Source organism: Esox lucius, chromosome 21, assembly GCF_011004845.1.
Source record: "Esox lucius isolate fEsoLuc1 chromosome 21, fEsoLuc1.pri, whole genome shotgun sequence".
Taxonomy (NCBI): Eukaryota; Metazoa; Chordata; class Actinopteri; order Esociformes; family Esocidae; genus Esox; species Esox lucius.
The window spans coordinates 28,572,823-28,590,795 of NC_047589.1; the positions used below are offsets into that span (position 1 = coordinate 28,572,823).

Consider the following 17,973-nt stretch of genomic DNA (forward strand, 5'->3'; position numbering starts at 1 on the left):
TTTTCCCTCTTGTCAGGACCAGGAAGTAACAAGTCCTTTCAGTCTTAAGTAGATTATTCCTGCTGCCTTAGGTTGGACACAAGATGGAAGGGCTTCGTAGTGTCCCCCCGACCCCATTCGTTCAGAGGCGGTTTGAGACTGTCATCTGCTGTTGATCCCCTGGCCAAGGTGTCCCAGTGGAGAGGTTCGTTACGCATTGAGCTGGAGGTCTCTTCACACCCCCACACTGGAACACGGGAGGCCCGTCACCCACACACTGGAACACGGGAGGCCCGACACCCCCACATTGGAACACGGGAGGCCCGACACCCCCACATTGGAACACGGGAGGCCCCCAACACTGGAACACGGGAGGCCCGACACCCCCACATTGGAACACGGGAGGCCCCCAACACTGGAACACGGGAGGCCCGACACCCCAACACTGGAACACGGGAGGCCCCCAACACTGGAACACGGGAGGCCCCCATCACTGGAACACGGGAGGCCCCCAACACTGCAACACGGGAGGCCCGACACCCCCACACATTGGAACACGGGAGGCCCGACACCCCCACATTGGAACACGGGAGGCCCGACACCCCCACACTGGAACACGGGAGGCCCGACACCCCCACACTGGAACACGGGAGGCCCGACACCCCCACACTGGATCACGGGAGGCCCGACACCCCCACACTGGAACACGGGAGGCCCGACACCCCCACATTGGAACACGGGAGGCCCCCAACACTGGAACACGGGAGGCCCGACACCCCAACACTGGAACACGGGAGGCCCCCAACACTGGAACACGGGAGGCCCCCAACACTGGAACACGGGAGGCCCCCAACACTGGAACACGGGAGGCCCGACACCCCCACACATTGGAACACGGGAGGCCCGACACCCCCACATTGGAACACGGGAGGCCCGACACCCCCACATTGGAACACGGGAGGCCCGACACCCCCACATTGGAACACGGGAGGCCCCCAACACTGGAACACGAGAGGCCCCCAACACTGGAACACGGGAGGCCCGACACCCCCACACTGGAACACGGTCAGCCAGGTGATGGTGGTCATTCTGTACTCCAAAGTCCATTCATCCATAACATTCTCATGTACACCAGCGCAGACAAATTTTATTTGTAATACCGTTCTTCAATTTGCTAAAGTTCTTCAAAGTACATCCTGCATTTGATAGTTCCATCTTGGTCTGAGTTGGTATGGTGGCGACATAGCCGAGGCAAAATGGGCAAAATTGCAGTGGCTGTTTCGTTCAGAACCCCTTGTGTTGCTTCTCGCTAACCAACCAGCGACTTTAGCATGCTGTCCATTCATTGCCGGGTTTTTCTTCAGTGGAAAAGCCGATCTGCCGAGTTCTCCCACACCCGGCAGGTGTCTTCTGCCCCTGCCTGTGCAATTTTGAATGCGTTCTGGAGAGAGCATGTTAGTTTCACCGGAGGAATCTCTTTTTGTCCATGGAGAGACTCCATATGGTGCCAGAACTCGGTCCACTAAAGGACTCATGGACCGGACATTTTGGCTCGCTCGCTGGATGGAAGCTCTCACATGATTTGTTGGGTTAACTGACTGGCCTGAGAAACTGGCCTCTCTCAGGGCTCCTGGACAGCCATGTTGGATCATGCCAGAGATAAAGGCTTTCAGATGTTCTGGCTTTAAACTGCCCTGAGAAACAGAGCAGTCGCCAGACATATGTTTGTCTTTGGCTCGCTCCCTCCACCCACTGATAGGAGGTGGTTGGCATTGAGAACGGAGGCCGTGCATGCTGACAGTTGCTACAGAGTTTCTTTGTTGTGGCCAAGCTTTCTTCACCTGTCAGTCAGGGAGTTAATAATAACATGTATTTGCTAAAAGTTGTTTTTTTCTTTGTGGTGTTTTGTTGTGTGTTTCGTGTGTTATCTCCAAGGAACATAGCAAGCAGACTCTGCCAGTGAGTTGAACACTCTGGGGTTTGGCTGCTTCTCTCTGCCTGTCTCTCTCTCTCTCTCTCTCTCTCTCTCTCTCTCTCTCTCTCTCTCTCTCTCTCTCTCTCTCTCTCTCTCTCTGTCACTCAATGTCTCACTCTCTCTCTGTCTCTCTCTCTCTCTCTCTCTCTCTCTGTGTCACTCAATGTCTCTCTCTGTCTCTCTCTCTCTCTGTCACTCTCTGTCTCACTCTCTCTCTGTCTCACTCTCTCTGTACTTCAATATAATTATGCCTGGTTTCTCTCTGTTATTAACTATTGGCACAATTGTCGAGTCAAGCTTGCCACACACACACACACACACACATGCTGTGGCATGAAGGCTGAGAGTGTTTGCTAGTGTTGACTATGCCTACACACATCTGTTCGATTTCTGTTTGTCCAGAGCTGCCGTTTTGTGATGGTGGATGTCATCTTCCAGATTTGTTTGTAGCTGCCATTTTGTGATGGTGGATGTCATCTTCCAGATTTGTTTGTAGCTGCCATTTTGTGATGGTGGATGTCATCTTCCAGATTTGTTTGTAGCTGCCGTTTTGTGATGGTGGATGTCATCTTCCAGATTTGTTTGTAGCTGCCGTTTTGTGACTGTGGATGTCATCTTCCAGATTTGTTTGTAGCTGCCGTTTTGTGATGGTGGATGTCATCTTCCAGATTTGTTTGTAGCTGCCGTTTTGTGACTGTGGATGTCATCTTCCAGATTTGTTTGTAGCTGCCGTTTTGTGATGGTGGATGTCATCTTCCAGATTTGTTGCCGAACTGCTGAAACGGTTAAGTGGTGGAAGTTGTCTGTAATCACCGTACCAACGTGTGACGGTCCTCTCCCTCCCGTGGCTCTCCTTCTGCCTCCTCTAGAACAACACACTGCTTTGCCTGTGGTAGGAATCACTTCCTCATCTTCAACGCGACGGGCAACAGGCGTCTTTATGTCCTGAAATAGAAGTTGACTCTGGGACACATATGATGGGAAGCAATGAACTGGCAGCTGGCTGCGTGTTGACCCAAGTCCCCCGTTCATGGAGGCAGCTGAGTGTTCACCGGGAGTGAGGTGGAGGAGGGTAGGACATGAGATGCCGAAGAGGAGAGGAAAGAAAGAAGTCTGGTCATTGTTATACGCATGCATGGAAAAAATATTTGGTGGGAAGTGTAGTCCATAAGAACAAAAGCACTCTACTGTATTGTCTGGGAGCAAAGTCAAACAGTGACTCATAGTGAGCTGTGGAAGGCTTGATGATAATGTCCTCTTTTATCTATTATCGTGTCGGACCTCCTCTTGCTCGACCATATTTTTCCCAGAATGCTGTTGGGGAAGTTTCTGAAGCCTGATGCATTCTTACTGATTAAAGGACTTGAGTCCCATTGTTTAGATAGGTAAAGGAATGTGGGGGAGCTGGTATTTGCATAGGGGGCATCTATTGCCCTGCCTGGTCTGGTTTTAATGGCAGATCAAGGCAGATCAAGAACACAAGTAACAGCAGGTGCGATCGCTTGTTCTCCGCCCATATTCAACACACACACACACACACACTCCAAAAGGCTCATAGACAGTGCAGAGTATAAGCTGCCCTGTCCGCATGTTCTGGGAGGAAAGTGATCCAACCCGTCATGTGAATGGCCCTGATTGGTCCTTTCAGCTGGTCAGGGTCCTTTCAGCAGGGCGATGGTCGGCCATCAACACAAACAGAAATTCTCTGGTATTGTGCTCAGCTCTTAAAAAGACCAGGAGAAAATGTTTAAAAGAAAATGTATTTTATAAAACCAGTTTAGCTCTGGTCTGCGAACGTCATTTAATTTCTGATTGAACCCTTGCCCAGTTTGAGACTGGAATGGCTACAGCCGTTCACTGTCCGTTTTCATCTGATCTCTTCGCAACACAAGATAATATTCACAGGGAAAAGCACCCTTTAATTTATACGGATGTGTGATCGAGCAGCCATTTTGAGGCTGAACGGAAAAAGCAAATCTCCATCTGCAAACCTTTTTAATTGAGCACACTGTTTGTATTTTGTTTTGTCCATTTATGTCCATTATGTCTCTTGTGTCACATACTGCAAATAAGCCATCATCAACAAAGGCAAATGTTCTTCTTTAACAGGAAGGAGATGAGCTGACTTCTCACTTCCTGTCATGCCAGCTGTGCCGCTGTTTGTCCCTGACTCCGATAAGGGTGTTTGTATATTGTGTCACTTAAGCAGAGTTCTGGCACTTCTATTTTCTTTTCCTTTACTGCTTAAGTTCCTTCCCCTTGTTAGATATTACCTCAACATTTCGGGCAGGGGTCCTGAGTGGGGCTGCACCAATGTGGGTGTTTCCAGGCCTGGGAAGGTCACAGACTTAAGGCTAGGATTGCACAATATTGGAAATAACTGACATTGCGATATTCTGTTTTTCTGCGATATTTATATTGCGATATGAAAAAATAAAGGATGTCTTCAGAAAGAGCTTTGGCTATCAACCTGACAGTATGTATCCTTCATTCTTCCACAGCCCCATCCTCTACAATTAAAATGTATGAAACTCATGAAACTAATAATATGTAACAGTAATAGTATAGCAATAGCAACAGTAGTAAAATAGAATGTGCAGTTGGGCATAACTTACCAACTGCAAGATGCAGTCTGTGGCCAAAGCACTGCAATCTGGTCCACTTGTTCAGGGCGGCAGCCTTCACCATGTCCGTGGCATTGTCTGTTGTAATACAGACTAGACAACTCTCATCTAGGCCCCAATCAGCTAAAGCTTCTCTCATCCCTGTTGCGATGTTCTGACTTGTATGATCCTCTGGGAAAATGCAGTTTGCAAACAGCAACTTTTCAGGTGGAAGTCCTCATTAATAAAGTGTACTGTCAGACTTATGTAGGGCTCCGTTGTCCGGCTGGACCACAGGTCTGTTGCTATATAATATTCCACTTGAGACAGCTCTTTTTCAACTTGTGCATTGCATTTCTCAACAGCTGTGGGATGGCAACTTGAGAAATATAGTTGCATGATGGCATTACATACCGCTTGTCAAGCGACCAGATAATAAACCCTCTTTGGTAACCGTGTTAATTGGTACCATGTCTTTGGCGACGTGAAATGTTATTGATTCTGTGATTTCTCTCTGCTGTTTGGAACCTTTCTCGTATGGTGTAATACTGGCAAATGCATCCAAAATAGATTTTTGCTTTGGAGGGCATTGAGTTGCTTTGCACTCGTCATATGAAGATTTGTGGTGCTGCCTTAAATTATCGAACAAATTGGTCGCGTTTTGGAAACAATTGCAACGCACCCTCGACAAAGTACCTGTTTTTGGTCAACATTATTCAGACTGTAGCCGAAATATTTCCATGTAATTGACGATGCATTTCTTTTTACAATCAAATTCTCCATTTCCGACTTGTTTGCTTGTTCCAGGCTCATCATTTCGTCACGCGCAAGCAGAGCCTGCATGTCAACTAAGTGCAGCAACAAACCTTGTTTAAAATAATAATTATTATTATTAACTGTGTATCCAATAACCCATAAATCAGAGTAAATTACCTTATATCAGACAGATATAATGCTGGTATTCAATTTGAAAAAACTATATATTGCAGACTGATATACACTCACCTAAAGGATTATTAGGAACACCATACTAATACTGTGTTTGACCCCCTTTTGCCTTCAGAACTGCCTTAATTCTACGTGGCATTGATTCAACAAGGTGCTGAAAGCATTCTTTAGAAATGTTGGCCCATATTGATAGGATAGCATCTTGCAGTTGATGGAGATTTGTGGGATGCACATCCAGGGCACGAAGCTCCCGTTCCACCACATCCCAAAGATGCTCTATTGGGTTGAGATCTGGTGACTGTGGGGGCCATTTCAGTACAGTGAACTCATTGTCATGTTCAAGAAGCCAATTTGAAATGATTCGAGTTTTGTGACATGGTGCATTATCCTGCTGGAAGTAGCCATCAGAGGATGGGTACATGGTGGTCATAAAGGGATGGACATGGTCAGAAACAATGCTCAGGTAGGCCGTGACATTTAAACGATGCCCAATTGGCACCAAGGGGCCTAAAGTGTGCCAAGAAAACATCCCCCACACCATGACACCACCACCACCAGCCTGCACAGTGATAACAAGGCATGATGGATCCATGTTCTCATTCTGATTAAGCCAAATTCTGACTCTACCATCTGAATGTCTCAACAGAAATCGAGACTCATCAGACCAGGCAACATTCTTCCAGTCTATAACTGTCCAATTTTGGTGAGCTCGTGCAAATTGTAGCCTATTTTACATATTTGTAGTGGAGATGAGTTGTACCCGGTGGGGTCTTCTGCTGTTGTAGCCCATCCGCCTCAAGGTTGTGCATGTTGTGGCTTCACAAATGCTTTGCTGCATACCTCGGTGGTAACGAGTGGTTATTTCAGTCAAAGTTGCTCTTCTATCAGCTTGAATCAGTCGGCCCATTCTCTTCTGACCTCTAGCATCAACAATGCATTTTCGCCAACAGGACTGCCGCATACTGGATGTTTTTCCCTTTTTACACCATTCTTTGTAAACCCTAGAAATGGTTGTGCGTGAAAATCCCAGTAACTGAGCAGATTGTGAAATACTCAGACCGGAAATTGAACAGGTGTTCCTAATAATCCTTTAGGTGAGTGTATGTTTACCTTACTAAATTGCACGTTCTGCGATGTGACTGTTGCGGATGCGTACATCACAATGTCGATGCTGAAACAATATCGAGCAGCCCTACCTAAGGCCACGGCAAATCGGTCCAGCTTTGGGTGGGGGATAGATAGATGTCAGGGATAACTGTGGCACCGTGTTTTCCCTAGTCCTTCTACAGGATGAGATGAAGTCACTGGGCTATTGTGGAAAAGGCCAGGAGGACTGTTTTTCCAGCATCCATCACAGCTCCTTGACAGCCACTCAACTGACCTAGAACTTAGGCTATATCGTAAAACCAACATTGATTCAAGAAATTTTTCCAATATGTTTGTGTTCATAATTCACTCCTAGCAAAAGACTGTTGACAACATTCTAAGTCTGCCCCATGAACAGGATTGGAGAGAACCCAGAGGATGGTATCTCTCCAGGAACAGGGTTGTGCAGGCCTGATCTAGATTGTTTTTTGTAGTCATATTCAACCTCTCCATTTCTGGGTCAGCTGTCAGCCACTGCTTCAAGATATCCACAATTTTTGCAGAAACCGTCACACATTCCAAGGTGAACCAACTAAACAACTAAACCTTGGTTAGCACCCACTTTGGTCTCTGAATGACTAAGTATGAACCAACTCAGCCATCAAGTTTTCCAATGACACAGCAGGTGACGAGAGAAGTTCACAGCTCCGGTGGAGTGACCCCCTCCCACTATGGAGGGTCAATATATCGCTGTAGAGGGTCAATATATCACTGTAGAGGGTCAATATATCGCTGTAGAGGGTCAATATATCGCTGTAGAGGGTCAAAATATATCGCTGTAGAGGGTCAAAATATATCGCTGTAGAGGGTCAAAATATATCGCTGTAGAGGGTCAATATATCGCTGTAGAGGGTCAATATATCGCTGTCGAGGGTCAATATATCGCTGTAGAGGGTCAATATATCGCCGTAGAGGGTCAATATATCGCCGTAGAGGGTCAATATATCGCCGTAGAGCACAGGTGTCAAACCGGTTCCACAAAGGGCCGAGTGTCTGCAGGTTTTTGGTTTTTCCTATAAATTGGTTCCTAGTTCATACCTACACAACCAGGTGAGGGTAGAAACTAACCAATCAGTGACCTAATTAACCAATCAAGTACAAGGAGAGAGCAAAAACCTGCAGACACTCGGCCCTCCGTGGAACCGGTTTGACACCTCTGCCGTAGAGGGTCAAAATATATCGCTCTAGAGGGTCAATATATCACCGTAGAGGGTCAATATATCACCGTAGAGGGTCAATATATCACCGTACAGGGTCTACATATCACCGTAGAGGGTCTACATGTTACCGTAGAGGGTCAATATATCACCGTAGAGGGTCTACATGTTACCGTAGAGGGTCAATATATCACCGTAGAGGGTCTACATGTCACCGTACAGGGTCTACATGTCACCGTAGAGGGTCTACATGTCACTGTACATGTAGATACTCTATATATCACTGTGGTGGGTCTATACAGCTACATAAAAAAGTAAGAGATCACTGCACAAAAAAAGTTTTGAGTGAGGAACAGAAGCGTTCAATTTGCAGTGGTCTATTAATTTGAACCCTTCTGTTCCTCACTCAAAACCTTCCTTATCAACTTTTTTTCTGGAGCTGTGTGTCACTGTGGAGGTTCTACTGTGATATGGAAAGTATGTTTGCTGGATGTGTAGGATAAATCCTGCTTTTTCTGCCACTGAGCTGTACACATTGCTCCCGTGCAGAAAGGGGTATTTCATTTGAGACTAGCATACTTTGCCATCTGGTACTGGGTGGAATCAATGGTACGCACTCTGAACACTGTTCTCCCAGCTATTTTAAATAAGAGAGGCTTTTATGTAACTATCCACATGTTGTAATCATTTATTTGTTTTAGCCAAGAATTACAGCAAATGAGTTAAGTAGTCAACGTCTTGCTAATTTGTTGACAAGTTGTGTGCTAGCTCTGGAATACATCTTTATGTTTAACAGCAGGGGGGGCCCAGGAGAGGTTTGAGAAGCACTTTAACTCTTAAAGTTAATTAAATAGCTATTGGTTGTCCATGATGTCAGCTTTTGACGCTGAACTCCTAGTTCATTCCCTCCTCCCTGATATCAGCGAGACCCAAAGCCCTCAACCAGAGGATCTCTGAAGAGTAGGGGACAATGTTGTGTCTCTGTGCGGAGTCCCGTATTTCTGTGGCATGAAAGGAATTCTCTGTCCATAGGCTCCGGCCAGTGGACCCCTCTCCTGAGGAAAGATAACTCTGTCGTCTCCCCGGAGGAGAGAGCAGCTGCTCTGTTGCTCGTCTGTGCCCAATGGAAGCCTGAGAAAACGAAAGGATGGGGAAACCCATTATGTTGTTGACGGAGATGTTTCTGTTGGACTTTGTGGTTGTGATGGTAGTACTAGTTACTGTGAATGAGACTATGTCTGTGACCTGACTGACAACCATCACATGTTTGAACTGAGTCTCTCGTTCCTTGAAGCCAACACTGGAGCTTGAATGACTAGCCCTTACCAACTCATAACACTCAGCTTTCTGAAGCTCTTCTGAGCCCAGGTCACAGTGCTCTGTTTCCATTGACGCCAATCTCCATTCATCTACAGTACAGTGATATTGGACATAGTCAGATCAGTGAAATGTGATATCGGACATTCTCAGAAGAACGAGATGCTGAATACCTTCAGACATATGTGATATTAACCGTCCACAGACAAACACACCCACACAGTTGCTATGAAAATTCCCCATGGTCTTAACAGAAGCTACACCTGAACATAAAGAAAGCATTTTTAACATTCTTCTCAATGTACAGAAGTACAACAACACTTTCTCTTTATGAACCGTACATCGTGAATTTTCCCAATGCCCCAGGATTCATGATTTTACCGGCCTCTTCCGTCAAAACATCCAAGAGTTATGTGAAACAGTTATGATCGAATGACCTGGAAATCTGCATTGTGGATTTGGATGTTATTATACCGACTTATTATCCAGAGTGCCTAATACTGCCTTTATTTTATTATATGGAATACTCAAATGACTACATAGCTGGACGTCCTCTGTAGGCAGCCTCATTGAATAACGAAAGTCTAGAGAATAAATCCACTACCCTGTTATGAACACCCACAATACTTCTGTAAAAAAGGACACCGGAAAAGTCTCTGCTTGTTTCTGACTCGATAGAAGATGTCACTACATGGAAGATGTCACACTGGATGTAAGACAAGCCAACAGCACTGTAGTCTATCCAGAAGGAGTCACGCGGCCTTATTGATTTTGTGTACCCGCAGCGTAAAGGGATTGCAGGCTTGTTGATGAAAAGTGCCACAACGTGGTACATTTAAAGCCACTGGAGCAACTGTCTGGCATGTTTGTAATTCAATCAGAGATCCCGTTATATCCCGCAGCTCTGCCATGCGGTTCTCATCATGTCTCTGCAGTTCTCATCATGTCTCTGCCATGCGGTTCTCATGTCTCTGCAGTTCTCATCATGTCTCTGCGGTTCTCATCATGTCTGTGCTGTGCGGTTCTCATCATGTCTCTGTGGTTCTCATCATGTCTCTGTGGTTCTCATCATGTCTGTGCGGTTCTCATCATGTCTGTGCGGTTCTCATCATGTCTCTGCGGTTCTCATCATGTTTCTCTCCTGGTCTAGACGGTGGACATCCACAAGGAGAAGGTTGCCCGGCGAGAGATCGGAATCCTCACCACCAACAAGAACACGTCCAGGACCCACAAGATCATTGCCCCGGCCAACGTGGAACGGCCCGTGAGATACATCCGCAAACCCATCGACTACAATGTGCTGGACGACGTGGGTCATGGGGTTAAGGTGAGCTTTACGCCTCTCCATTCAAGCCCTGCTCCCCTCCGCTTTCCCTCTCTGTTCTCCTCCTCCCCTCTGACTCTTGTCTTCTTGTACTCTTCTGCCTTCTGTTTCACTCTCCCCTCTCTCTCCTCTGGTTTGCTCACTCTTCTCGCTGTTTCCTTTCCATCCCATAGAGAGCTCCCAGCAGACTATGCTGGAATTCTGTCAGTGGGGCAGAGGGGGGTGGAATTGGAGTGAGATTGATGACCATCTTTCGGTAGCTTTCTGAAAACAGCTATATTTAGGGGCCTCTGTAGTGAGGATGAGATTAATTTGTGACGTTTCAAAACCACTTGGCTGTGAACTAGCTGTTCAGTTTCATCTGTTTCTTACGGATGTTGAGCTGGGCTCTCAGAAATCCTCCATGTAACAATTCAACCCCGTCATTTTAAACCTTTCCCTAAGTCTTTCAGTCACCACTTCGGACTGTGCCCGTGCCGTGTTGCCGGCAAACACTTCCTCCAGTCGCATCGGTTTAACGGTGAATAGGTCAACACGACGGCGACTGTGTCTAACCGTTTGGACTGCCATCCGCCCTGACGGTTCCACGACCCCATCCGCCCGGACGGTTCCACGACCCCATCCGCCCGGACGGTTCCACGACCCCATCCGCCCTGACGGTTCCACGGCCCCATCCGCCCTGACGGTTCCACGGCCCCATCCGCCCTGACGGTTCCACGGCCCCATCCGCCCTGGCGGTTCCACGACCCCATCCGCCCTGGCGGTTCCACGACCCCATCCGCCCTGGCGGTTCCACGACCCCATCCGCCCTGACTGTTCCACCACCCCATCATTTTCAATTTACGAGGCCGCAAATCACACGTGGCACGGGGGACGGCCCAGTGGAGTGGCGCGTGGGCTAATGGGAAATGGAAATGCACGTTGTCCGACATGGTCTCAGCCTTTCGGTAATGGCCCGAACGAGGTGACGTAGCGATAAAACTGCTGTCCAGCCTTGATCTCAACATCTATCAGAAATTAGGACGATAACAAAAATTTATAACATTCCGTGAGATGAACTGTCTCTAGTCTGACCATTTGAATGCCCTTTTTTCACTGTGTGTGGAGTGGAGCTCTATGGACACTTTGTCTTTTTCATCCCAGTTTAGTTGTTTATTGCAGCTTTATTCCACCAGCAAATCTCTTCACCATCACACACCTCCTTTCTGGAATAATTTGACCCACTTAATGTGCTGGATGCAAACCACTCTGGTCTGTTGTCCAGTACTCTCCTGGTTGGTGTAAATGACCTATTCGACTAGAGCTGCATGTGTGCACGCTCACACACACACACACACACACACACACACACACACATGCCTGGTTAGGAATTCATCCCCCATCTCGTCTCCCGTGTGTATGTCAAAGCCTAGATGTAATCCATATTTTACATAAATAGCTACTCTCAGCAGTAAGGGATGGGGCCCTATAGATACTCTGCAGTTTTAATGATGTGTGTGTGTTCTCAAGTCAGCTTTATAACTGCTATTTCAAGAAAATATTAAGCAAACATTTGCAAAGTATTTATTTAAAATGAGAAACATGCAAATGGACATTTTATTTGGAACAGAATGTACAGGAAACTCTTTGATTTTACACACACACACACACACACACACACACACACACATGGCAGACGTGTGTTGGTGGATACCCTTTCCATACCATCAGAAGGGGGCAGGAAATTATAACGGCTAGTTCCAGGGCTTTCTTCATGTCGTCGTGGTCCTGAACCTCCTCAATGTCGTCTCCTGCTTTCTTAAAGGAAGCTCCCGTCCACATGTTCAGCTTCGCTGTAGCTATATGTGACCCATCTTGTTCCGATCGCCCTGCTTCTGATTGCATGTGCTCAGCCCATTAGGGAGACTGCATTATTGATGAGCTGCTTGGGTTGGCGCTTGTCGCGGTGCGGGACGAGAGCATGCCCTGCTCCTCCTTAACTATCTCAGACAGGGCACGCGTTGCTCCTCCTTAACTATCTCAGACAGGGCACGCGTTGCTCCTCCTTAACTCTCTCAGACAGGGTACGCGTTGCTCCTCCTTAACTCTCTCAGACAGGGCACGCGTTGCTCCTCCTTAACTCTCTCAGACAGGGCACGCGTTGCTCCTCCTTAACTATCTCAGACAGGGCACGCGTTGCTCCTCCTTTATTCTCTCAGACAGGGCACGCGTTGCTCCTCCTTTATTCTCTCAGACAGGGCACGCGTTGCTCCTCCTTAACTCTCTCAGACAGGGCACGCGTTGCTCCTCCTTAACTATCTCAGACAGGGCACGCGTTGCTCCTCCTTAACTATCTCAGACAGGGCACGCGTTGCTCCTCCTTAACTCTCTCAGACAGGGCACGCGTTGCTCCTCCTTAACTATCTCAGACAGGGCACGCGTTGCTCCTCCTTAACTATCTCAGACAGGGCACGCGTTGCTCCTCCTTAACTCTCTCAGACAGGGCACGCGTTGCTCCTCCTTAACTATCTCAGACAGGGCACGCGTTGCTCCTCCTTTATTCTCTCAGACAGGGCACGCGTTGCTCCTCCTTTATTCTCTCAGACAGGGCACGCGTTGCTCCTCCTTAACTCTCTCAGACAGGGCACGCGTTGCTCCTCCTTAACTCTCTCAGACAGGGCACGCGTTGCTCCTCCTTAACTCTCTCAGACAGGGCACGCGTTGCTCCTCCTTAACTCTCTCAGACAGGGCACGCGTTGCTCCTCCTTAACTCTCTCAGACAGGGCACGCGTTGCTCCTCCTTTATTCTCTCAGACAGGGCACGCGTTGCTCCTCCTTAACTCTCTCAGACAGGGCACGCGTTGCTCCTCCTTAACTCTCTCAGACAGGGCACGCGTTGCTCCTCCTTAACTCTCTCAGACAGGGCACGCGTTGCTCCTCCTTAACTCTCTCAGACAGGGCACGTGTTGCTCCTCCTTAACTCTCTCAGACAGGGCACGCGTTGCTCCTCCTTAACTCTCTCAGACAGGGCACGCGTTGCTCCTCCTTAACTATCTCAGACAGGGCACGCGTTGCTCCTCCTTAACTCTCTCAGACAGGGCACGCGTTGCTCCTCCTTAACTATCTCAGACAGGGCACGCGTTGCTCCTCCTTAACTATCTCAGACAGGGCACGCGTTGCTCCTCCTTAACTATCTCAGACAGGGCACGCGTTGCTCCTCATTAACTGTCTCAGACAGGGCACGCGTTGCTCCTCCTTAACTATCTCAGACAGGGCACGCGTTGCTCCTCCTTAACTCTCTCAGACAGGGCACGCGTTGCTCCTCCTTAACTCTCTCAGACAGGGCACGCGTTGCTCCTCCTTAACTCTCTCAGACAGGGCACGCCTTGCTCCTCCTTAACTCTCTCAGACAGGGCACGCGTTGCTCCTCCTTAACTCTCTCAGACAGGGCACGCGTTGCTCCTCCTTAACTCTCTCAGACAGGGCACGCGTTGCTCCTCCTTAACTCTCTCAGACAGGGCAAGCGTTGCTCCTCCTTAACTCTCTCAGACAGGGCACGCGTTGCTCCTCCTTTACTCTCTCAGACAGGGCACGCGTTGCTCCTCCTTAACTCTCTCAGACAGGGCACGCGTTGCTCCTCCTTAACTCTCTCAGACAGGGCACGCGTTGCTCCTCCTTAACTCAATTAAAATACAAGCAAAATATACAAGCTTAAAATATGCACAATCACACATTTTTATTAATTATACATAATAATTACTATTAACAATATTTAAAAAATAATTGGATGACAGATTAGCTGAGGTGTTGAGATTCCTGTTTCAGTGCAGAATGGGAACATCAGTGAAGCTGTGGGGGAGTCCTACTGGTCAGGTTGATGGTGTGGGAGATGAATAGGAACACCAATGAAGCTGTGGGGGAGTCCTACTGGTCAGGTTGATGGTGTGGGAGATGAATAGGAACACCAATGAAGCTGTGGGGGAGTCCTACTGGTCAGGTTGATGGTGTGGGAGATGAATAGGAACACCAATGAAGCTGTGGGGGAGTCCTACTGGTCAGGTTGATGGTGTGGGAGATGAATAGGAACACCAATGAAGCTGTGGGGGAGTCCTACTGGTCAGGTTGATGGTGTGGGAGATGAATAGGAACACCAATGAAGCTGTGGGGGAGTCCTACTGGTCAGGTTGATGGTGTGGGAGATGAATAGGAACACCAATGAAGCTGTGGGGGAGTCCTACTGGTCAGGTTGATGGTGTGGGAGATGAATAGGAACACCAATGAAGCTGTGGGGGAGTCCTACTGGTCAGGTTGAGGGTGTGGGAGATGAATAGGAACACCAATGAAGCTGTGGGGGAGTCCTACTGGTCAGGTTGAGGGTGTGGGAGATATGAATCACCACAGACATTGGGTCATTTGGTCTGGTTTCAAGCAACTCCATCTAAACTCAGTCGACCAAGTCTGGAGAAACATTTCCTCAGGTTAAACAGTGTGGTGAGCATTGTCTCTGCTATGGTTTGGATTCTCTAACAGACATGCTAATTTTGACCTGCCTTCTCTCTCTCTCTCTCCCTCCCTCCCCCACCCACATTAAGTGGCTAAAAGCCAAGGTAAGTTTTGCTTGTCACATGGCCCATCCTGTCATAGTAGTCCATTATTGAAAACCCCCACATTTTCATGCCGTTCAGTCCGCATTTGTCACTCGATGTGCAGTAGCCCCATTCAAATTGCCACTGTAGCCAGTATAGACATCTATCATTTAGATAGATAATTCTAGAGGATTATGTGTCTAATAACAGCTGTCTATACGTGTAGCTATGCATGTCATCTGATGTGTGGGTTTCCCTGATTTAAGTCGTGTCTGCCTGAGGGCTCGGTTTATGACAGAAAACCTCACATCCGTCGCGAGAAATAGAGATTTCTGTATTTATGGAAGGACACCGTGTCCCTGAAACAAATGTCCAAATGTTAAACAGGAAGCCCTCTTGGGAATACCTGTTGGCTATTTCCATCACCACCTGACAGAGTTTCAGAGGACCTGTAGATATACTCGTTTGGTTGAATGTATAATTAACGACGTCACATGGTGCATTTGGGAAACCCGTCCTTCAGCACTTTTGTAGTTGTCATTTACATTAGCTACTGTTTTTGCAATGCTGTTTTAATGCCTTACGCATTCTTGACATATTTTCTTACAACAGCAGCATGGAAACAATCAGCCAATAAGAGGAGGAACGCTATCGAGGACCAATCCACCGACACAAAAACCGCCAAGCCCTCCACCAATGACAGGGACCTTGTCGGGGCGTGGCACTCTTGGGTAAGACGAGTATTTTCTTTTCGGCCTTAAATGGGATTTCTTTAAATCTGTTATTATCTCTGCTAATTGACCCAATGTATTATCAGGCAGAGTAGATGAAGAGGTTTTTCAGTAGTCAGGAATCCTCAGCTGTTTCACAGGAAAGTCTGTCCTGTCCAGATCTTTGACACGGGTGGCGCAAAGTGCCAGTGGAACATTAAGACGCTTATTCGATGGGCTCCATTTCAGTGTGTGTAACTGGGTCACTGTGGCCATCTAGAAGGATGATGGCTGAGATATTAAATGCTCCAGTGTTTGTTAGTGTATAGAGATGTTCAGTTTCAGGCTGTAGCCGTGACGAGGTTCCTGTGTTGTTGATATGACCTGTAGCCGTGACAAGCTTCCTGTGTTGTTGATATGACCTGTTGCCGTGACGAGCTTCCTGTGTTGTTGATATTACCTGTAGCCGTGACGAGCTTCCTGTGTTGTTGATATTACCTGTAGCCGTGACGAGCTTCCTGTGTTGTTGATATGACCTGTTGCCGTGACGAGCTTCCTGTGTTGTTGATATTACCTGTAGCCGTGACGAGGTTCCTGTGTTGTTGATATTACCTGTAGCCGTGACGAGCTTCCTGTGTTGTTGATATGACCTGTAGCCGTGACAAGGTTCCTGTGTTGTTGATATGACCTGTAGCCGTGACGAGCTTCCTGTGTTGTTGATATGACCTGTAGCCGTGACGAGCTTCCTGTGTTGTTGATATGAACAATGTTGGAATGTTAAAGTACGTGTGTGAGGAGGGTTTCCAAAACGTAACAGAGCCTTCACTGGTTCTGGTCTCATTAATGTAACGGAGCCTTCACTGGTTCTGGTCTCATTATTTAACAGTATGGAGCCTTCACCGGTTCTGGTCTCATTAACGTAACGGAGCCTTCACCGGTTCTGGTCTCATTAACGTAACGGAGCCTTCAGCGGTTCTGGTCTCATTAACGTAACGGAGCCTTCAGCGGTTCTGGTCTCATTAATGTAACGGAGCCTTCACCGGTTCTGGTCTCATTAACGGAACGGAGCCTTCAGCGGTTCTGGTCTCATTAACGGAACGGAGCCTTCAGCGGTTCTGGTCTCATTAACGTAACGGAGCCTTCAGCGGTTCTGGTCTCATTAACGTAACGGAGCCTTCACCGGTTCTGGTCTCATTAACGGAACGGAGCCTTCAGCGGTTCTGGTCTCATTAACGGAACGGAGCCTTCAGCGGTCTCATTATGTTTCTCTCTCCCACGGTGGACTGTGACAGACGCAACACATCCTATAAAACCTTGGAGCCGGTGAGACCCCCGACGGTGCCCAACGACTACATGACCAGCCCTGCTCGGCTGGGCAGCCACCACAGCCCCGGACGCAACGCAACTCTCAACCAGAGACCCAGGACCCACAGGTAGATGACACACACACACGTCGGTATGAAATGAGAAAAGGCCCCCTCCGGTAAACATCACCAGCTCCCATGTCTTCCAAAACACTTCTAATCTGTTCGGATTAACCTGACATCTTAAGGCACTTTCACCCTGTCCCTATCCTCTCCAACCACTGAAAATCCAACACTCAACTGACAGGCCCTTTGGGAAGTCTGCCATTTGTGAATAAATGTCCCTAAAAGCCTATGGTGTAACGTGTCACTCAGTCCTGCCCGGTACTCCGGGACCCCTGTCAAAATCCCTGGAACCCAGCAGCTGAGATGAGTAACGGGAGACTGAAGCTGCTTCATTAGCTAAGAAGGCTTTGACGTCGGCCGAGTCGATCATAAATATGACATATCGTTGCATTTTTCTCCCCCGCTCCGTTTTGGTCTGCACCCTACTCTGGTCATGCCTGACGACTCAGATTGACGTCTTCCGCCGTTAGCGTCACATTTCAGTCTGAGACTGCTTCCACTGCAGTTGTTCGGAGGCAACGTCACACTGCGGGGGTGTAGTACAAAACCCAAGTCTTTACAGTTAGTAACCCGACCAGAGAAGGATTACAGGGTTGTGTGGTAGTCCCACTGGTCCATCTTAAGATGGATCCTCAGGCTGTCAGTCGGCCTGGCTCCAGACCCATCAACCTCCGGGACCAGCTAGACAGTTGGGATGTTTTTGGTGATCTCTGATTGGCCAGGAAGGTGATTAGATCTCGACTCACTTGACACAGCACAGTTTCTGGCTAACCAAGTAACACCGGGTTGTTCTCATACTCTTCCTGACCTGGAAACAGC

The 17,973-nt window shown here is 48.0% G+C and overlaps 1 protein-coding gene across 14 annotated transcripts in view; it reads left to right on the top strand.

Annotated features, from left to right (window-relative positions):
• The window catches only part of abi1a (abl-interactor 1a), a 45,395-nt gene that overhangs the window by 15,659 nt on the left and 11,763 nt on the right, over positions 1-17,973 (top strand). For 5 of the 14 annotated variants that reach the window (XM_020041765.3, XM_029116243.2, XM_029116247.2 and 2 more), the window contains exons 3-6: positions 10,276-10,452; positions 15,021-15,035; positions 15,627-15,745; positions 17,017-17,157. In XM_020041765.3, coding sequence (XP_019897324.2) covers positions 10,276-10,452; positions 15,021-15,035; positions 15,627-15,745; positions 17,017-17,157 — 452 coding nt within the window. The remainder of the gene's footprint in view (positions 1-10,275; positions 10,453-15,020; positions 15,036-15,626; positions 15,746-17,016; positions 17,158-17,973) is intronic. The other 9 variants (XM_029116242.2, XM_029116252.2, XM_029116246.2 and 6 more) reach the window with 3 other exon arrangements.